This window comes from Heterocephalus glaber, unplaced genomic scaffold (genome assembly GCF_053883595.1).
Source record: "Heterocephalus glaber isolate CG9 unplaced genomic scaffold, H.glaber_assembly_v1.0 deba00001550, whole genome shotgun sequence".
Classification (NCBI taxonomy): domain Eukaryota; kingdom Metazoa; phylum Chordata; class Mammalia; order Rodentia; family Bathyergidae; genus Heterocephalus; species Heterocephalus glaber.
Window position 1 is genome coordinate 25,096,923 of NW_028258343.1, and position 21,015 is coordinate 25,117,937.

At 52.0% G+C, this 21,015-nt stretch overlaps 2 protein-coding genes across 6 annotated transcripts in view; both read right to left on the reverse strand.

Moving 5' to 3' along the window:
• Nucleotides 1–1,950: 1,950 nt before the first annotated feature.
• On the reverse strand, nucleotides 1,951–4,501 carry LOC147824290 (uncharacterized). The gene is made up of 3 exons (XM_087190204.1): nucleotides 4,095–4,501; nucleotides 3,836–3,925; nucleotides 1,951–3,563 (listed from the first exon to the last, which is right to left on the reverse strand). Exons 1-3 carry the CDS (start codon nucleotides 4,234–4,236, stop codon nucleotides 3,265–3,267), a joined length of 531 nt encoding a protein of 176 aa, XP_087046330.1. The 5' UTR covers nucleotides 4,237–4,501; the 3' UTR covers nucleotides 1,951–3,264.
• A 187-nt stretch (nucleotides 4,502–4,688) lies between these two features.
• LOC101715159 (discoidin, CUB and LCCL domain-containing protein 1) overlaps nucleotides 4,689–21,015 on the reverse strand; it is a 68,857-nt gene continuing 52,530 nt past the window's right edge. The window contains exons 5-13 of one of the 5 annotated variants that reach the window (XM_004860188.3): nucleotides 18,520–18,592; nucleotides 15,161–15,294; nucleotides 10,822–10,862; nucleotides 8,788–8,991; nucleotides 8,337–8,458; nucleotides 7,531–7,678; nucleotides 7,325–7,447; nucleotides 5,854–5,941; nucleotides 4,689–4,984 (exon numbers count right to left, since the gene is read on the reverse strand). In XM_004860188.3, the coding sequence (XP_004860245.2) occupies nucleotides 4,723–4,984; nucleotides 5,854–5,941; nucleotides 7,325–7,447; nucleotides 7,531–7,678; nucleotides 8,337–8,458; nucleotides 8,788–8,991; nucleotides 10,822–10,862; nucleotides 15,161–15,294; nucleotides 18,520–18,592 (1,195 nt within the window). In that variant the 3' untranslated portion in view covers nucleotides 4,689–4,722. Of the gene's footprint in view, nucleotides 4,985–5,852; nucleotides 5,942–6,638; nucleotides 7,448–7,530; nucleotides 7,679–8,336; nucleotides 8,459–8,787; nucleotides 8,992–10,821; nucleotides 10,863–15,156; nucleotides 15,295–18,519; nucleotides 18,593–21,015 lie in introns of those variants that run through there. The other 4 variants (XR_015442610.1, XM_087190202.1, XM_087190201.1 and 1 more) reach the window with 4 other exon arrangements.

Below are 21,015 nucleotides of genomic sequence, written 5' to 3' on the forward strand. Positions count from 1 at the left end.
AGTGGATTCCTACACAAAGCTCTGATCACACTGTTGTATTAAGAGATGCTGATTTGTTTGTCACTGACTGGAAAGAAAGAGCTGGGGTAAAATGGCTAGCCCCGAATGGTACCCAGCTTCTGTGGAACAGACCTATAACCTTGATTGCCTTCCGGGTGGATAGAAAGATGGATATTAGGTTACCCGTGGATACACGTGTGCTGGGTTAAAACCACAGGTCAACCAGTCAACTGTCCAGTCTGTGGCACTGATGGACCAGACCAGTTTTTCCCTGGTATGATCATTTAGCCTCCATTTTATTAGTCAGGTAAGACCTGAAGGGGTAAAGTGGCATAGTCACTCACTCACTCACTGTACACAAGGGGCCTGAAGGGTCTCTGCTACTAGATTCTTAAGCAAAAATGATGAGAAAAGCCATTTTATAGAACTGAATGGCCCTACATATTCTAACGGCAACACAAGGTAGAACCTAGGCTATTATTGAGTCAGACGGTGTATATTCCTGACAACTCTGCAAATGTGTCTTCTGCCTTAGAAGATCAGCATTCAGAGTGCAGTGTCAACCTCTGGCTTAAGCTTCAGTTACTGGGTGGTCTTCTGGTTCTCTGGAATAAGCTGGTAGGAGAAGTTTTTATTTTTCTGGCTATGATGGTACCTGATCCATTGTCATTGTGGGCTAATGCTGCATATGCCCTTGCCTTCTTTGTCACACTGTCAAAAGGTGATGTTCTATGGACAACAGAACCTGATGTTCCTGTGTCTCCTTTAGATGACTCAGGACGAGACTTTCAGACCTTGGCCAGCCAGGATCAATGTCCCTCCGTGGCTTGAAGCAGGTTCAAGATGGACCACTGAACTTTCTGTATCCCTTAGGGGACTAAAGTCTCCGGAAGTGAGGTAGGACAGACAAAAGAAATTTAAAATAGGCAGAAAAGAAACAAGAAAAATTATAATTTTAAAAATAAAAACTGCAACTTTGGGACCTGAGCCAGTTAAAAAAATTTCCCCCTCTTATTCAAGTCTGGGCAGTTCCTTTTCACCTACAATGGTTTTGACCCTTCCTTCCTTCCTTCTCTTTTTCTTTAAATGTCCTTTTTCACTTCTCACCTGTGAAATAGGCTTTCTTCTATGAGCAGACCATTACTGTTATTTTTATTTTTGGTACCGGGGATCAAACTCGGGGCCTTGTGCTTACAAGGCAGGCACCAGAACCACTGAGCTAAATCCCCAGCCCAGAGCAGATCATTGTTATCTTCCTGTACTTCACTCTTGAGCACATACTTATTTCTGCCTAATAAACCCTTCCCATGCCTCTACTGATGCATCCTGAAAGCCTTTTTCCATGATGGGAGTCAGCGAACCTGCCAGCCCGTTCTACAGGTAGGGTGGTTAGGTTCAGGAACCTCCATGGACCCTGTTAGGTGACAAACACCATTCTCCATCTGGAGGAAACCAAGGCTCAGGCCTACACTAGTCAAAATGACTCACCTATTTGTGACACACGAGGGTCTGCAACCAACACGTACCTGGGTCCACGCCCATGCTTCTTTCAGGGTCCCACCTGCCTTCCATTGAGGACCACTGCCCAACTGGGTCTATCTTTACCTGCAGCCCAGTAAGCTGATCCCTGAAAGGATGAGTTTTGCAAAACAGCTAAACTAGGCGGCCGAGCATAAAGACTGGGCTCAAGCCACCTCCCCAAGGACAGTTTGTGGTGGTTACGAGATGAAGAGCGGTGGGTGTTCTGGGGTGGGAAGGTGAAGGAATGAATTGTTCTGTGTTTGGGAAGCAATCTGGATGGCTCTTCCTGGTGCATGTTCTGAAACGGCGGCGCTGTCAGCATGACCTGCGGGTGAAGTTTTAGGTCCTCTTGTTACCAAATGGAGGGTCCCGTGGGGCTTCTTCCCAGGGCCTTGGTGTCCTAAACAAAGAATTGGACAAGACAGAAAAGGCAACAAAAGTGTACATTTATTGAAGGCAGAAAAGGACACTGCAGAATGAGAACCAGGTGGAAAGGCTCACAGCCCTGAGGATAAGGGAAGCTCTTTCATATCCAAAATTCCTGGGTTGTCTCTCTCCTGTGAGTAAAATGCTGGGGAAACTGTCCTACAGTCACTTGGCATCGCACTGTGTAAACTGTCCCACCATAGAGCTCACTTGGCTTTCTGTTACATGTGAGTGAAGGATCTGGAACAGTGTTTTTTGATTGGTTGTGCCCACATGCAAATGAAAGACTGAAAAGAGCATCTTCTGAATGGCTCTGTGTATGCCAGATTCAAATGCAGGATTGAAAATAAGTTTCTGATTGGTTCAAAACAGCACTTTCCTGCCTGGGTCTGTGTACAGTGCCGATGGCCTCACTGCACTGAGAACGCTGGCCCTCCCACTGTTGCCCTGTCTTCCTCTGCTGTCAAAAGTGCGCCCATTGGACACTTCCGGAGATCCAAGTGAGGGGCCCCAGCTTCAACCAGTTTGAACCACGCAAAGCTTTCTCCCAATCCTTAAAAAAAAGGGCGGGCGGGAATGAAAATAATCATTACGAAGCTAACCAAGCATCAGAGGCGTTATTTACAGTTGAAGCTAGCAGGGGTCTTTCCAGGTTTCCTGTTTCAAAAGGAAGAAAGAATGCGCTCTTTGATTTTAAAATTTTAAGCAGGAAGGGAGAATGCCTTTCTCTCACGCCTCTCGTAAGAGAGAAACCTGTCCACCTCATTATGGAAACTCGGTCACAGGATGAGCCCGCGAGCGACAGCCCAGCAACCCGAGCACGCTGAGGGTCGGGCGGGGCGCGGCGCGCTGTCCGTGGGTCGGTCGTCAGACCGCGAAGGCCGCCCGCCGCCCGCAGCCCGCCCACCCAGCGCCCTCGCCGTCCGTTTCGGCGGACACAGTTTCTCAGCAAGTGTTATCCGCAGAGGACATTTCTTGGAGAAAGGATTTTCTGGTCCGTGATCTCCATTATAAAACGAAACCCGGAGCCAGCGCTTGGGGAAGAGGTGGCGCCGCAGTTGCCTGAGGAGCAAGCGCAGCCCGCGCGGCCCGGCTGCGGCCTCCGGAAGGGTCCAGGGCCGCGGCCGCGGGCCCGGCGCAGAGGCTGGGCTCGGCTCGGGCCCGGGCGCCGCCCTCGGAACCGTTCCGATCCGTCTGCAGGCCCGTCGAGGCACAGACGCGGCTCCGGGAGGTCGCGGTCCGCCCCGCAGCTCGGGTCGCGCGCACAGGGCGGCCCAGCCGCCGGAAGTGTCGCCCGTGGGCCCAGGGGGCAGCGGCTCACAGCAGGCGGCCCCCACGCGCGTCCCCGTCCGCGCCCCCCGCCCGCGGCCGGTCGTAGCCCGAGCCCCCGGGGAACGCGCACGCAGGAGGGGGCACGAGGTAGCCAGGGGCGTGGCCGCCCGCGGCGGGCGTGTCGCGTGGCGTGGCGATGGGCGTGGCGTACTCGGGCCCGGCGCGCGGCAGCGGCAGCGCGTACTCGTGCGCGTCCCCGTCCTCGCGTGCGTCCGTGGGCCGGAAGGTGGAGCCCGCCCTGGAGGCCGAGTCCGCGCCGACGGCGTCCAGGGGCTGCCGGTAACCTAAGGGCAGGGGGCGTCACGCCACGCACGCTCCGCTCCGCCCGCGGGCAGAGGCGGGCGGGCGGGAGGCCTGGTCGGTGGAGCCCGAGAGCTCGTCGCGGCCGCCGAGCAGGGGAAGGCGAAGCGAGGCGGCGCCCCGAGCTCACCTTGCAGCCCTCCTCCCCGCGATTCGCGGATGGCCCGGCCCTCGGGCTCCGGACGGACTGCTGGGCAGAGCGCTGCGACCCCAGCTTCACCGGCTCCGCCCCGCGGCCGCCCCGGGTGACACTTACACTCCAGGCCGAGCTTGCGCGTCTCCTCGTCGTCACTGTGGTAGCTGATGGTGAACTCTGCCGACGGGTGCTTCACCTGCTTCCAGCAGCCTGGGGTAAGCAGAGCGCGAAGCGAGTCAGCAGCCCTCCAGTGTGAACCGCGCCAGTGTCCCGGTCCCAGACGGGCTGCCGCAGTGCCCGCACGTGCTTCCGCGGGCTGCACTGTGCGCGCCCCCGGGCCCCGGGTCACCTCGTGGGAAGCACCGGCGGGGCACAGTACCCGCATTCGTGGTCCGAGGGACAGCGCTGCTGGCCTCGCCAGTCTTGGTAAGGTGGGGAAGGCGGGCAGCAGTCGCGCTGGTCAGGGCGAGGCCTGAGGATGCCCCAGGAGGAGGGCAGCTTCTCCTTGGTGACACATGCATGGGAACCTCGGCGCCAGTGGCACAACACGCTCACGTGTGATGGGGCTGATGCTGAACATAGGTGGCCGCCGTTCTGAGTCAGCTGCAGACGGCACAACAGCTTGCTCCCTGGGGATGCGCTAGCTTACAGGCTGCGGTGCTTACTTAAAAATCGATGCTTATTTAAAAATCCGCGCAGCCATCTCCCGTCCTCTGCAGGTCACTTTCCGAAAAGCAAAGGACCTCAGTCAACCACAGGCTGAAAGTATCAGGTGGAAAATCCCAGAAACGTGATTGTTGTGCTCTGTCAGAAGCTGGGGAGGAGACTCATCCTCTTGTGGCGTCCCCACGCCCCACATGGACCGAGCACAGCACCAGTGACCAGACCTGTGGTCGTGCAGTGAGTGTCACAGGGCCGGGCCGCCCCGCTTCACTCAACAGTGGCCCCAAAGCACAGGATTAGAGACACTGGCAGCTTTACTCAGCGTGTTGTTTTAGTTACTGTTACTACTGTGCTAATCTCTTGCTTTGCCTCACATGTGAATTAAACTTCATCCCGGGTGTTAGGCGTAGGAGCAGAGCGGCACACAGGCCCAGCCACCCCCAGGTCTCAGGAAGCAGCTGGGTGCCAGTGGCCCTGGCCACAGATGGCTTTGTCTGCAGGTCTGTCCCTCCTCGCTCCGAGACCGAACAAGGCTGCAGGTGACGCTCCAACCAACCTGTTTTCAGAGGCTCTGGGGATGCGTACACGTTTTCTGCCTTCTTCTTCCTGTCAGGGCGGAAGTCCTCCTGAGTGCCCCGTATGGTGGGGACGGCAGCATGGCCCCTGCTTACGTACGAAGCCGCAGGCGCGCACACTTCACCTCACTGCTAACAAGGCCGCCGCGTGTAGCTAGCGGCACAACGCTGAGTACGGTCAGAAAGCAAAGCCTCGGCTCGGCTCGGCTCGGCACGGCACGGCTCGGCTCGGCTCGGCTCGGCTCGGCTCGGCTCGGCTCGGCTCGGCTCGGCTCGGCTCGGCACGGCACGCTAATGTATGCAGCTTTCACTCAGGAATGTCTGCCTGGGCCTTAAGCACAGACTTCGGCCCCTCGCTCACTTAAGTCAGGAGTAAGTCTTCATCCTATCTGCACGATACCCACTTTATGAGTTCTGAAGCTGTTTACAATGGAAAAAGAGAAAACTTCAGGTGTTTCACATTTCGTGTTTAAAGCCAACTCCTACTAAGCAAGCCAACAAAAGCAGAGTTTGGAATTTTGGACAGACCCGAAGTCTTCACGGCAAACTCCTTTGCTCAGCTCAGGGACTGGGACTCGGGGACACGGAGGGACGGGGCTGCCTGCTGACTGGAGTCTGGCGCAGCCCACCGTGCATGGGAGGGCGACGGCCAGCGGGCACCAGGGTCCCTGCAGGTGGTCTCCCTGGGTGAGCCTGTGCTGGTGCCTGAGTGACAAGAGTTGCTTATAAAGTAATACTGGGTAATTTCTATCCCGCCCCACTTGTCTTTAAAACATAAACGAGTGATTTTTCTTGAAAAGCGCGTGCCTTTTCTACACGTGAGTATCTGAAAAGTAAGCTTTTTGGGGTGATGACTGCACACATAATCAGAGAGGAAATTTAACAGCTGAAGTCATGTACCTTCTCAAGGCTGCAAAGAGCCCCACTCCCGCCAGCAGGAGGACCCCAAGGAGGACCAGCGGGATGGCCACAGCGGTTGTGTTTAGTCCTGGAAGAGTGAAAGCCGCTGTGTTACAACCTAAGCCACTGGCAAGCAGAGTGTGTGACCCAAACCTGAAGGTGGATTTGGGGGTCTTCAGCTGTTTAAACACAGGGGCCACGAATACATGCCGAGTACTTTATGCCAGAAAGGAAAAGAAGAGTGTTCGAAATCTAATGTTCAGGAAAATAAAATGTATCTTTTCCCCTTTCAGAGGCAGTTTCTAGTTCTCAGGGCTAACATTTCCTCTGAGCTTGTTGCCTGGACAATTTCAGAGTCCACATGTCAGAATCGAGCATTTCCGCCCTGTGGGACCAGATGCCTGCATTACAGAAGAAACTCATCTCCGCAGCACTGACGCAGACAAATGTGGAAACCACACAAGGGCAGAAATGCAGGGACTTGGATGGGAGCTGCCTTCATGTAAGGAACTCTGGGACCATTTAGGAGGGTGACGATCAGGGATCAGCAGCTTAAACACCCCCCAGTGGGGGCTGCCTGGTACCCGTTCATGACAGACATCAGAGATATTAATAACTGTCCTTTCGACTGTGTGGTCAGATGAAAAAGCACTCGCAATCCACTGTGAAGTGAGAAATCTACACCACTACAGAATGCTGGCTATGCTACCACTTTGTTCTCCAGTCGGGAATATAAACGGGTGACTGAATACAGTGGGTACGGTGATCATCTATTGATGCTGACAAATGGCTGTGTATTTTATTCATATTTTTATAATCTTTCAAAATTTTCTAAAATTCTCATTTTATATTCTCAAAAATGTACTTTTAATCTTCATTCCTTGACTAGATTTTACATTTAAATGTTCAAAATTCCAAATATAACAAGGTGTAGAATGGAATATCTCCCTCCTACCTCTCTGGTTCTCTACAAGAACCCAAATTCTGTTTCTTGATGTCTTTAAAGATCCTAGAATATGTGTGTTCACCCTTCGTCCCCCCACTATACAAATGGCCACCTAGATTGGTCTACCCTTTCCTATTTAAGTTGCAGCACAGCTCTGAACACGTCCTATATTAGTAAGGCACCCTTCTTATGGCTATGAAATAGTTCATTATGTGATGTGCTATTTCACTTTTCCACAGACTATCTCCCGAATCTCTAAGGGATGTGTAAGCTTCTTTCTGATCTGTCTCCTTGACATATCACCCACAGCAGCGTGGACAGGCAATCCACACAAGCGCTAACCTGACAGCATGGCCAGCTGTCGTGTTACACACGAGCGTCGCCCGAGCAGCAGGACGGGCCTTGTGTTTCACATGTGTGGACACCTTGGAGCGGCTTCCCCAGGGTCCTGGGACAGGCTACCGTGACACGACTGTGGAGGCTGGGAGGGAGCCGCCCTCGGCCCTGGAAGCCCGGACGGCTCACCTGCTGCACCTGGGGGCACCTCCTCCGCCGGGTGGGTGTCGGGCTCCGAGGGCAACTCATCTTCTGTCTTGGCCGAAAGCTCGGTGTCTGGTCTTGCTTCTCGCCACACCGGCGACTGGTCCCCTGAGAGGAAGGGCGTTGGGACGACCGCATGACCCAATGCTGTGCAGAGGGGCCGGACCCGAGCTCCCCACTCTGGGGCCCACCTTGTGCGGAGAGGCACCCCAGCAGCTCCACCTTCAGTGCAGCCCGCTGGTGCCAGGCTCTGGGCAGCACCCGCACGTATCTGGCCACGAGCGGCGGGATGAAGTTGTTCCGCACCGGGTCCCGCCAGTTAGAGTTGCCCTGGAACACCTGAGGATGGGGCAGGCCACTTCCCTGAGGCTTGGCAGGCGGTGCCAGGCGTCTCCAGCCCCGCCTGCCGGGAACCAGCCAGGGTGCAGGTGGCTCTCTGGGGCACGATTGCTGCCCAGTGTGCACAGGAGCAGGTTCCCGCCCAGGCGCTGCTGCTCTGCTTTCAGTTTCACTCTGGACCAGGGAGCTACGATTGCCTTGTTGAATGTGATGCTGCTGATAACCAGTAGCCACAGGAGCACAGGCCAGCACCCTTAGAGTGGAGGGTGGCCGCCCTGTGAATCAGCCACTTCTGCTGCCCAAGGAGCCATGGGCACCTCACAAAGACCGATCAAGTTTCGCTTTTTGTTTTTGTTTTGTGTGTGTGGTACTGGGGGTCGGATCCAGGGCTTAATTTTTTTTTACTCTGAGACAGGGTCTCACTAAGTCTCCAAGTTGCCCAGGCTGGGCTCAATCTTGTCATCGTCCTGCCTCAGCCTCCCAGAGTGCTAGAATCACGGGCATGTGCCATGTGCCTGGCTCTTACAGACTTACTGACAAGTGCTGTGTTCTTGTGTGCACACGGAAGCATGCCTGCCTCTCTTAAGAGCGACTAGGCCCGGGGTGGAAACCTGAGGACCTGAAAGCTGCTTGGTTCTCGATCCGGAGCTCCTCCTACCTTCTCCTCATTGTCCAGGACTCCTGTGTAGGTCCTCCACTGAGAGCTGTTTTTGAAGTTCACCACAAAGCTCTTCACGTAGAAGTTGAAATTTGGCTGCGTGGATCCTGTGGTCCTAATGCCTTATGAGAAAACATTCCTTGCTGGTTAGTTCCAGAAGTAGTTATACATAAGTGAGTTAGAATTTCAGTCCTCCTCTCTTATTTTCCTCCCCAATTGCTTTCTGGCGACCAAGGCTGCACGTAGAGCCCCACCCAGCAGAGCATGGGCCCTGGCCACCGCAGGAGGATGGCTCCCAGCCCTGTGCTTCCCCCAGACCTGGCCCTGTGCACATCCTGAGGTGAAGGCCCGCAACATCTTCAAAGGCCCTAAGCACTGGGGGGAGAGGGCTGCTGCCCACAAGCCGCCCGGCGCCTTGCGCTCCGAGAACCTCTGGCCCTTGTCAAAGTACCTGTGATTTTCTTTTCCTCGCCCAAGTCTATCTGCAGCCACTCTCCTTGCTCATCGATGCCTGCAGCCCAGGACGGGCCTTGGTCCTGCAGCTGGGCTTGGCTGGCAGACCAGGGAGCTGGCTTTTCGGAGTCGCTGACACCCGGCCAGGAGGACGACGCCCGGAACTGCACCCCAGGGTCCGAGCTCAGGGCTCTGCTGCAGTCTGAAACAGAAGGGCAGGGCAGGGCAGGGATCAGGCTGCACAGGTCCCCGGAGTAAGGGCAGGCTGACTCCCTCTCCCATTCAGATCCAGCGCTAAGGACCAGCTGGGAGGCGCTGCACATGGGCCGCACTGGTCTGTGCCACAGTGTTGGAAACTGGCTGCTTTTTGTCCTAGTAGATCTCAGAACCCCACCCTGTCTCTGACATTCTATTTCCAGGCCAGAGTTTCTTTCCTAAACTGACCCTGTTTTATCACAGCACAGTTTCTCTTAGAGGATTGCAATGATTCTTACTCTAAGAAGAATCAGAGGGCTCTCACTGTCTGTGCCCTTGAAAAGCAGCCACGACCAGGCTGAAAATGAGTAGACAGAGTCAGGCACGGTGGCACACACCTGTGATCCCAGCACTCTGGGAGGCGGAGGCAGGAAGATCACACGTTTGAGCCCAGCACAGGCAATGTAGTAAGATACTGTCTCAAAACTGATGAGGAGGAGCGGCAGGGGGAGGAGGAAGAGGAGACAGCGGCGGCTGGGGATATAGCGCAGTGCAAAGGCCCTGGACTCAGTCCCCAGTGCTGTGAGGAGAGAGGCAGAGAGGCGACAAGGACACTCTGCCAACATCCCCCACAGGACGCTAACTTGGCCATGTCCCAGAGATGTAGGCATAGTAGACAAAGAGCACACCGCTCTTCCTGGGCAAAGAAAATGTACTCACACTGTTTGCCTGACAGTTTTTTACTTTATGCTGAGGGATGTTTCCATGGGATAGATCTCATGATGGAGAAACGTGAACGCTTTTACTTTTACTGAACCTTTTATGGAGCTTTTACTGACCTCAGTCGTCTTATTTGAGATAACCACAAACCAAGCTGTAATACTTAAAAGCTTCTCTTAAATGTGAACATGGGACTTTATCTTAAATGTTCCTTCCTTTTTCATTCTTTTTGGTACAAGTTTGAGAAGGACACATAATAACATGAGGTATGATTGAAAAATATGATGAATGTTAAAATTTTTAGAAAGTTTTACAGTGGAAGCGCATTGCCGCGAACCCCCCAACCCCGCCCTGGCGTTCAGCACACTCAACCCGTCGTCTTGCCACTTCCTGCAGCAGCTCCGGGTCCTCCCGCTTCCGTGTTTAGCTGTGCTGCTGTGGCTGCCTCGATGTCCTGGATGGAGTGCAAATGCTTCCCTTTCATGGTCATTTTGACTTTGGGGAAAATCCAGAGGCCCCATAGTGCGAGGTTCGATGAACAAGGTGGGTGAGGACACAGTGTCATGGTCTACGAGCGAGCCCACCTCTCCCTCGGGTGGCTCTCAGCAGTGGCGCTCACCATGGTTGGATCATATACAGACACTCAGGAAAGAGGCTCCAGAACTGCCTGTGACAGTGGCAAGCATGAGGGGCGAGCTGTGTCTGAGGCAAGGGGACCATTCTGAAAGGGGGTCAGGGCAGGGCGTCTTTGCTGTAATACATTTGGGGAGGTTGAGTCAGGGTCTTGCTGTGTAGCCCAGGTTGGCCTTGAACTCACAATGATCTTCCTGCCTCAGCCTCCTTAGTGCTGGGCTCACAGGCACGGGCCACCGAGCCCAGCTTACAGTTTTTGAATTTAAATTTAAACAGACACTGTATTTCTCTACCACTCTTTGTACAGAAAGACATTTTCTGCTCAATGCTACTGAGACTTATTGTCGTGTACTTAAGTCACAGAAAATTTGGTATCAAGTGACCTGACAAAACCAGAAAATTTTGTCTATATTTTATATACATAATCCTTGAGTTTGCAGAAGAATCTGCAATGACCACACCCTAAGAAAAGCAAGCTCCTTACCATCTGAGGCAAACAGGAATCGCTTTCCAGACAGGGAGCCACTGCAACGACAAAGACAGCAGGAAAGTGAATCACACGCTGGCCGGCGCCAAGGCCGAGACCCCGGAGGGATGCCACCACCAGGCCTTGAGCACTGCTTCCCAGTCAGCCCCATGTGGCCTCGGGAGGAACCGCAGAGAGGCAGCCCCGGAGCAAAGGTGGCCCCAGGTCACCAACGAGGGAAACAGAAAGATCGCAGCCTGGAAGTGCACAGGGCCCACTGTCGCCGTCGCTCCCCATTCAGTCACAAGCAAGGGTCACTGCGGGCCTTCCGCGGCTTCTGCCACAGCCCTCTCCTTGTCCGGGTCCCCACATCCTCCTGGGACAGCCTGCACCCAGGGTCATAGCCCAGAGCTCCCAGGGCTGGCCTCGCTGTCCTCAGCCCTCAGCCCGCACCCCTGGAGAGCCAGAGCCACCCATCTCCCTCTGCAGAGAGCAGATCCCAGGCTGGGCCAGTGCCACCCCGGCGCTGGGAGAAACATGAGAAGGAATGGGAACTTGGGACTCCCCAGCAGGCTCTTACTACACAGCAGTCATATGCTAGACATGGGAGGGAAATGCAGAAAGGTGGAGTCACGACTGTGTTCAGTGTCTTCAGTCTGGGAGCCCTGCGCTTTATTCTGTTTGACTCTGAATTACACACAGTTTGGGACAGAGAGATCTTTCTAAAACATAAAATCCATAGGAACCCAGAAAGGATCTGTTCAAGAAAGCCAGCACCTTTCCGTCAGAAGCTGGAGAGACACCAGGTGTGAAATGCTCTGGCGAGGTTCCCCTTCCTCCTCATCTGCTCGGGCAGAGACTGCACAGCCTTGGTGCTCACAGAAAGGTGCTAGAAGCTTGGCACCAAATGTATCTGCACCCACCACTTGTCACCCGGGAGAACTCTGGCCCCAGCGCGGGGACTCGAATTCCACAGCTCGGGACAGAGCTCTGACACAGCAAGAGGATGCTGCAGGAGTGAATCGAGGGTTATTTGCAGTGGCTCCATCTGGTTTTCCCATGTTCTGACTTCCTGCCCTAAGAGTCTCCCTGGAAGTGTGGCTCAGCTTAGCCTGAGGGCCCGCTGAGACTGACAGCCTGTGTCCCCCCACTGCCACAGAAGAGGAAGGGTCCCCTTCTGGATCTCCCTGCTTACCAAGGAGAGCCAGCATGGGGAGGACGCCGCCAGAGTCTGCAGGAGGAGAGACCTGGAAGGCTCTGCTTCCATGGGTCTGCCTAGGTTCTCCAGCACTAGCTGGGGATGTTCCCACTCTGTTCCGAGCACTTAGATGGCTCTGGTGAACCGCGGCTCTGGAGAAGGAGAGCCCTGGGAGGGCGATCGTGGGGACACAGAGGCTGCAGTCCCTGTCCCTGTCCTGCAAGCTCCTAACTCAGGCCCACTTGGCCAAGCCCTGGGAGAGCCCCAGTGTTCATTCACTGCGGGACCTGTTCTCATGCCGGCTCCCCTGTGCTTCTGCTGTGTGGGACACAAGTTCAACAACCGCAGACCACACGGGTGAAACCAGCAGCTACCTAAGTCCCGCGACCTTCTGTGTGGACGAGACCACAAGAATCTCCCAGGCACTCGGCTCAGAGAAGGAGCACAAGCCACAGAGCCAGTAGGGGGAGGCCCCGGAGGGAACCCCGGCTTTGCATTTGTGCCACCAGAGCAGAGCTTTCTCCAGTTCATGGTTTAAGTTTTTATACTTCCCAGCATGGAAATTCAGTTTCAAATTACGTAGAAGTCCAGCGGATACAGATGTAACTGAGAGAATAGTCTACTTTTATTCAATCCTTCTAATAATTTTTCTTCAAACAATTTAAAACCTAGCAGTACAAGTCAGACTTTACCAGCGTATTTCCTTGCACGAGAAGCACTCAGATGTGCATAGGCAGAAGGGAGAGTCAACGTCAAAGCTGCCTGGAGACAGCAGCCCCTCCAGTGTGGCCCAGAGCCTGGCCCTGCTTGAGGGTGCACTGGGCAGTAACAGGAGGAACCACAGAGCCCAGGGACATTTAAGGCTTACAGTGCATAAGGGGCCATTTTTATCATAAACTGGACAAAAATGTCTACGTTCCACAGAGCTGGAGACATATATATGTGAAAAGATGTGTGTGTGTGTGTGTGTGTGTGTGTGTGTGTGTGTGTGAGATTTTGTTTATTTGAATGAAGATTTTAGTTTCTGAAGACATCCTGTTACCAAGCTGTTAAATTTTGGCGCCGATTTAAAGATTCATGCATCTTTGACTGTTCAGGCAGGTACTGTGAAAGAGCAGGGGCCAGGCAGGGTGGCGCACTCCTGCAGTCCCACCTACGGGGAGGCCGAGATGGGAGGATCTCCAGTTCAAAGCCAGCTGGTAATTCAGAAAGATTCTTATCTCCAGTTAAGTAAAAAGGCCTAAGGAGGTAGTTGAGTGGTAGAGTGCTTGCCATGAGTTCAATCCCCACTACTAAAAACAGGAAAGGAAGGCAGGCAGGCGTGGTGGCACAAGCCTGTAATTCTAGCACTTGGGAGGCTGAGGCAGGAGGGTCACCGTGAGTTTGAGGCCAGCCTGGGCTATAGTGAGACCCTGTCTCAAAAAAACCAAACCAAACCAACTAAGCAACCTACCAAACAAAAACCAAACCACTGTGTGTTCTCTCACAGTTAGGAATCCTACCCAGAAGCAGACCAGAGGACAGCAAACAGGAAGTGAACAGAGTGTGTGTGCAGTGTGCAGCACATCCCCGTCAGTCCCTGTGGTCCTCACTCAGCACCCACCTCACCATGCAGCGTGCACCCGAAGCGCCTCATCCATTGCCCACCCAGGGGAGGGACTGCACTGCTGGGCGGAGCTCTGCGCTCTGCTCTGCTGCCCGCATCCTCTCCAGTGCCTTCCTCGCCTCCATTCCCGCCCGCCTCACCTCCTTCACAGTGGCCCAGCCACCTCCTCCCTGGCTCCAGTCACTGCTTCCTGACCCTCTCCTCTGCACCTGGGCCAACACCCCAGTCCTGAAACAAGCCTTTGGAAATCAGAATACATTTTCTTAGAAAAATAACATCATAACTAGCGTCAGGATCCCCGCTTGACCCATGATGCTGCTAAACTATGAGGCAAAATTTAAGCAAAAAAGTAGAAGAGAAAAATTATTGCATAACCTTCTCAGAAGGACATCAGTGCCACTGTATCTGTGCTAACTTGGCATATTAGTCAGCTTTCCTGTTACTGAACAAAGTACCTAACATCCTCAACTTGCAGGAGAAGAGGTTTTAGTCTGCTCACAGTTCCGGAAGGTTCAGGCCATGGCTGGCTGGCTCACGGCAGGAAGATCATGGTGGATGGGCTCACGGAGCAAAGCTGTTCTACTCATGGGGGTGAGAAGCAGAGCGGGCTGGAACACCAGCATGAGTGATCCTCCAAGGCAGCCAGGGACCAGGTCCTAAGCACATATTCAACTGTGAACATGGGCAGATGAGCCCAGGATTTGGGTAACCTCCATGATCCAGCTACCTCTCCAGAAGTCTGAATCCACACCAGCTGACAAGTAAGCTCCCTGGCTCCCTGAGAACTGTCTGCCACCCAGTGTGGCTCAGCAGATGATGCAGTTCACTACCCACTGCGAGCTGGAACAGTGAAACATGACCAGGCAGGGGCAAGGGCAGGCGTCACCCTTACTGGGGGTGATGGAACAGTCCCGACTGACGTTTCCCCACTTTCGGAGCCCAAACAGTCATAATCCAGGAGGACACTGCCAGGGAGTGCGAGGGACTGAGGAGCTGAGCGGCACTGCTGCCTCCCGGGCTGTCCTGAGGGTGCCCTTCCCAGCCGCTGACACATGTGCATGGGCGTCCACACCACAGCGCAGGCCTGCACCTCGTCCTACGTGGCGCCAGCCTTCTACCTTCCAAAGCCGGGAATCTGGATGCATGGGAAGCATGGGCCGAGGTGTGTACAGCACCCAACATGCTTTCTTCTTATGAAGCAAAATGACACCAAACCAAGAAGTTAGCATTCACAAAGCCACCTTTTTTCTGTATCTTAGGTAAAATGGGAGATTGCCACGACTTTACTGGAATTATAAAACCAAGAATGAATCAGCCTTTGTTCTCTGCCACCAAAGTGCCTGCAAGCAGACTTGCTCCTGCCCTACGGCTCCAGCTGGGTGCAGCCACCAAGCCAGGCTTCTCCCCTGCTGCATGTGCCTTTTGTGAGAGGCCCTGGTGCTGGTCGGCGCTCACATCTCTGGCTGGCAGCAGCCTGGCCCTGCCCTGCCATCCTGGCAGCACGCAGAGCTCCTCCGTGTGGGCCTCGGGGCTAAGGGAAGCATGCTACTCACTCCTTGGACAGCACCCCGTTGGCCAGGCCTCCTTGGTAGCGACTCAGCCCTCGGTGCTGCAGCACGTGGACGCGGCCACCTAGCTCATCAGCAATCGCCCCTGCGTGGATGGCAGCTTTGCAGAGCAGAGAGGTCTGGAACACAGAGGGCACCACTCAGCGCTCACCCGAGACTGCATCCAGGACTGAGCTGGCACTTCCTGGTTCTGTGGCAGTGGGGCCGTTTCCCACAGCCCCAGGCAGTGCTTCTGGATGCTCCTGCCAGTGTGGGCCCCTCCCACAAGCACCCTGAGGCTCGCTGTTCTCTTCTGCCTTAACGTGGCCCTGCAACTGCCACAAAGGGCAGCGAAGCCTCCACGCTGCCTGTGCCTGCCACAGGTCCACACGCACGTGCACCTGCAAGGAGCAGGTGGTCTTGTTCAGCAGAAAAGATTATGGCTCTGGTTCCTCTGACCTGGTTTACCAGTCGCACCTGTCTGAGGGACTTTGAGAAGCCGAGCCTCCCAGACACAGCTTCATTTGGCAACATGGAGGTTTCTCAGGCACCCGAACCAAACGGGAACAGCCACCGGGAGCACTCTGGGCACAGCACACGCAGCAGAGGTCTTGCAGCGTGAGGCAATCGTAGCCCTGGCCTCTGCTTTCACGACCCAGGGCCCACCAGCCGAGTCCACTCTGTGAGTGCCCGCCGGTGTCCCTGCTTAGCTGGCTGTGGCGACTTCCAGTCAGGGGTCACAGCTGGGTCCATGGGAGGCCGAGGCCTGCAGGACCCAAGCGTGTGTGTGTGCATGTGTGCATGTGTGAGACAAGCCAGACCAGCTTCCTGTCACCGACATCCCCTGGTCCCTCTGGGTTCTGCCTTTTGGAGCCACGCAGAATGAGGTGATGCTCTTCTGTAACAGCTTTTAAGACAGCACATTCCTTCCAGCCTGGGTCTGCTGCCTCTGCGGCTCCTGTAGTAATCTGTCCTCCAGTCCCCGCCATCCTGGCCTACAGGACATGCTTTGTCCTGCAATGGCCCTTGCAAGAGAGCTGCGCTAGCTGAACCCATCCCCATAGGGAAGGCACCACAGAGCGGACTGCAGGTGACCCTAGGTCCTGGCCCAGTGTGGCCCTGGCAGAATTCTCTTTGGACTCACAGAATGCAGCCCAGGAGCTGGCCCTCCCAGGACCACACTACACAGCACTCATCCTCTCCCTGGGAGGCTCCAGGGGGAGGAGATTCTGCCTCGCTGGCTTTGAAGAAGCAACTGGCTGTGCTGAAGGCCCACATGGCCATTTGGGCAGCTCCAGCAGAAATCCAGTAGGAAACTGAGGGCTTCGGTCCAACTACCATGAAGTAACCCCTAGCTACTGACACCCTGTGGGCTTAGATGCGTTTCATCCTCTAGTGGAGCCTTGAGCAGACACAGCCCTGGGTACACTTGGTTGCATCCTTGTGGAACCCTGAAGCAGGAGCCCAATGAGTCATAGGAGATGAGAGGTAATGAGTACTGTTGAAGCCTTGAGATTGCGTCAGCGTTGTTATGCAGCAGGAACTGTCAGATACACCCACAGTGTCAGCACTGCAAGCAAGCCACCCATCATGCTCCTCTGAAGAGATTCGCTTTCAAAATACAAAATCTCCCACTAGGTGGAATCATTCTAATAGCAAATGGTGCCAGGCTGTGGTGACGCAGTGGGAGCCTTGCATGCTGGGGCCTGCAGGTCAAGTCCTCAGATCTGCACAGGACACCACTGGGCATGCTGCCCTGGAAGAGCACTCTGTCAGGGGGCGGAGGTGATGCCACACAGGGGTCAGCACCCTTATTTCTCTTATTGCACATGACTCTTATGTCCCTTGCACAGAACAGTGATAAAAACCTTTTATCACTAGGGGGAAAATACTACACTTCAACATTTTACTTAATTTCCCAGAGTCATTTAGGAAGCGCTTAGGCCATATGACTCTTCAAATTAAGCAGTGTAAATCATTTCAAGGTTCAAATAATTTATAGGTCAAATGGATAGCCTGTGTCACATTTATAAATAAAAGCAGTCTAGGGAAAAGGAAACAAAAGTAAAATAACAAAATCTGCCATTCTTAGAATCAAGATGTGATTAAATAAAAAAAAGTAAAACCAAGTTTTTTTCCAGAGAATTATTAATCTGTAAAATGGGTAAAGCTTGTTTTCCCTGTGCTCGAAGAGACACATCAATCAGTGGTGGTGAACCTATGGTATACGTTCCACAGAGGGCCATTTGTTATCATCAAAAGCTCTAAAGGTTTGCCATCTCTGTCTTAGAACAATTCCACTACTGTATATATTTTTCACATTTCTACTATCTCAAGCCAGTTCCAATAAACTAAGCTGTAAACCCAACTATTTGAAATGACTGTAAAATTTTAAAAACCAGTGCCATATTTCCAGGATAGATATCTATAGGTATCTATTTAGAGATAAAGGGAAGACGTTCGTATCTGCAGAAAGGACTTTTAGTTGAGAACAGTGATTTCCTGGGGACAACACATATAATCCAGATGGTCTCATGAGCTGTAAAACCCAGGGCACTGCAGGGAGGGAGGGACATGTTAGGGGAGGGCATGTGGATTCGCCAGCCTGGACAAAGCTACTATCCTGGGATGTGAGGATCCGTGTCCTTGCTCCATCACAAACAGTGGGAGGCTCAGGAAACAAATCCTAACAGATGAAAATCCATAGCCTCTTACTGGAATCCAGCATCAGGTATCACAGCCTTGGTCCTCAGCATGGCACTGCTGCGGGGGTGGAACCTCAAGAGACGTCCTGGGGGATAGACGGAGGCCCCGGGGACTGTGGGCCTGGATCTGCTGGCTCCATGCTGACTTTGCCTCCCCGGAGCCAAGGGGAGCTGCTCAACCCTGACTCAAAACTGGGCCAGTTAACCAGGGACAAAGCCTTCAAAAATGGGAGTCAAAGCAAATGTTTCCTCTTTTTTTTTGGTGCCGAGGATGGAACGTGGGACCTTGTGCTTGCGAAGCAGGCACAGAACCCCTGAGCTAAATCCCCGGCCCAAATCTTTCCTCTTTTTAAGTGCATTAATTTCAGGTGTTTGTTACAGTCACAGAAAGCTGACTAACAATGGAATAATAATAGTAGGTGTTGGAAAAGTGTGTATTTTCCATTTCATGTACAGTGTGCTAACTGGACGATACAAATAGGAGTGAGTGCATAGAAAAGCCTAGGTTTTTATACATAGTTCACTTCATGTAGCCTCAGCAAAGCCTAGAGAACGTGCACCTGCTCAGAGCTGTGTACCCTGCTTCACTCTGTAAGGAGTGTGGGGACAGCAGCTGACACGCTTTTTCACCCCCTTTCTGCCATCGCAGTGGCTACTCACATCTCTGTAGCCATCGACTGTATTCCCAAAAATGTCTCCTGCTACGTCTCTACAACCAGCTGGGCAGAACTTGCTGGAAAAAGAAGAATAAAGAATTTATATCTTACTAAATTATACTGAAACAAAAAGTATTAAACTGTACTTAAATTTTGAAAGTATTTTCTGTCCTCCATAGAGAAGGCAGGGATATCTTGCTATAATAAAAACCAGAAACCTGATTTGTGAACACAGATTGATCTAAAATGTTAATCTGAAGGCAAGTTTTACACAAGGATTGTTTCCTTTAATAAGAATTTGCCATAAACTCTGTTAAACAATGATTTTCCTTATGCACTTTGATTCTCAGATGCCTATAAAATATTTTTTTTCTTTTTGGTACTGGGGCTCGAACTCAGGACCTTGTGCTTGTGAGGCAGGTGGTGGAACCACTGAGCTAAGTCCCCGGCCCCCTATAAAACATTTTTAAGGTACTAGGAAAGTTTCATCAATATAGTATGATCTAATTTTTATAAAAAGAAGTATTTAAAATATATGGCAATTTATGTTTTTTATGAGTGGAAAGGAGACCAAACAGAAGACCCCTGGCGTTTCTCTTGTGTTGTATGTACTGTGATAGCTCCGGGTGCCACACTTGCGCTGTCCATGAGAAATGTAATAGAAACCACATATGCAAACTTAAACATTCTTGTAGCCACATTAAAAAGTAAAAAGGAAGCAGAACTAGAAATGTATTCTGTTTAATTCTATTCTGTCTGCATGGAAGGAACACAAACCTCATCAGTGAGCCTCCCACTCCCCTTCCCCCTCGCTTCGCAGTCTCAGTACCTGGAAGCATCTTTCACCTACACCGTATCTCCAGTTGGACTTGCCACACTGCAAGTGTTCCATAGTTACATGTTGCCAGTGTTTACTGTACTGGATAGTCCTAGTCATGTAAATTACCTTGCAATCCTAAAAAAGGCATATTTTAAAATTGGAGTTCAATTTGTTTGACAATCATCTTGCAAGAAACTTCCCAGAAACGTGTCATGGAATGCAGAGTGGCTGAAGGTGTTCTGTGCTTGCCAGGTGACCAGGCCCCGCACTACTATAAAGCTGTGACTGTGGGTGTTCCATGAAGGCCCTATTGGACCCATTTTCTTTATCTCACATTCCTTCAAGCATCAAGGTATGGAGGACATGAGGAACAGCTGTACGTATTTGTGAAAAACATTTAAAAAGAAAGCCCACTCAGGTCTGTTTCTTGGCCAGTACCATGCTGTTTTTATCACAGTAGCTTTGTAGTATAGTTTCAGGTTGGGGATTGTAATACCCCCTGCCATGTCTCTGTTACCTAGGCTTTTGCTCTTCTGGGTCTCCTCTTGTTTCAAATGAATTTTTGGATTGTTTTCTCAAAGTCTGTGAAGTATGCTGCTGGGATTTCAATTGGGATTGCATTGAATCTGTATAGCAGTTTTGGAAGTATGGCCATTTTCACTATATTAATCCTTCCTACCCAGGAGCAGGGGATGTCTGTCCATTTTCTGATATCATCTTCAATCTCTCTTTTCAGAGTGCCATAGTTTTCAGAGAAGAGGTCTTTGATTTCTTTCATTAGGATGATTCCTAGGTATTTCAGGTTTTTGGATGCTATTGTGAAAGGAATTATTTGCCCTATTTCTCTCTCAGTGAGTCTGTCATTCGTGTGGAGGAAAGCTATTGATTTTTGTGTGTTGACCTTGTAACCAGCTACTTGACTGAATTTGGTTATTAAGTCTGGAAGACTTTTGGTAGAGTTCTTGGGCTCTTCTATATAAAGCATCATGTCATCTGCAGATAATGACAATTTGACTTCTTCATTTCCTGTTTTTATTCCTTTTATTTTTTTCTCTTGTCTAATTGCCATGGCTAATGTTTCCAAGACTATATTGAACAAGAGTGGTGATAGTGGACATCCTTGTCTTGTTCCTGATTTTAGTGTGAAGGATTTCAGTTTTTGACCATTTAGTATGATATTGGCTGTTGGTTTTTCATAGATGGTTTTTATCACATTGAGGTAGAGACCGTCTATTCCAATGTTTTGTAGGGATTTTTTCATAAATGCGTGTTGGATTTTGTCAAATGCTTTTTCTGCATCTTTTGAGATGATCATATGTTTTTTGCCCTTGGCTCTATTGATACAGTGTATTACATGTATTGATTTGTGTATGTTGAACCATCCCTGCATCCCTGCGATGAATCCCACTTGGTCAGAGTGTATGATCTTCTTGATGATCTTTTGCATTCTATTTGCCAGTATCTTATTAAGGATTTTTGCATCTGTGTTCATGAGTGAGATTGGCCTATAGTTCTCTTTTGGGGTTGGGTCTTTCTCTGCTTTGGGGATCAAGGTGATGCTTGCTTCCAGGATGAATTTGGGAGTATTACTTCCCTTTCCATTTCATTGAAGAGTTGAAACCATAGTGGCAGCAGTTCCTCTCTAAATGTCTTGTAGAATTCAGCAGTGAAGCCATCAGG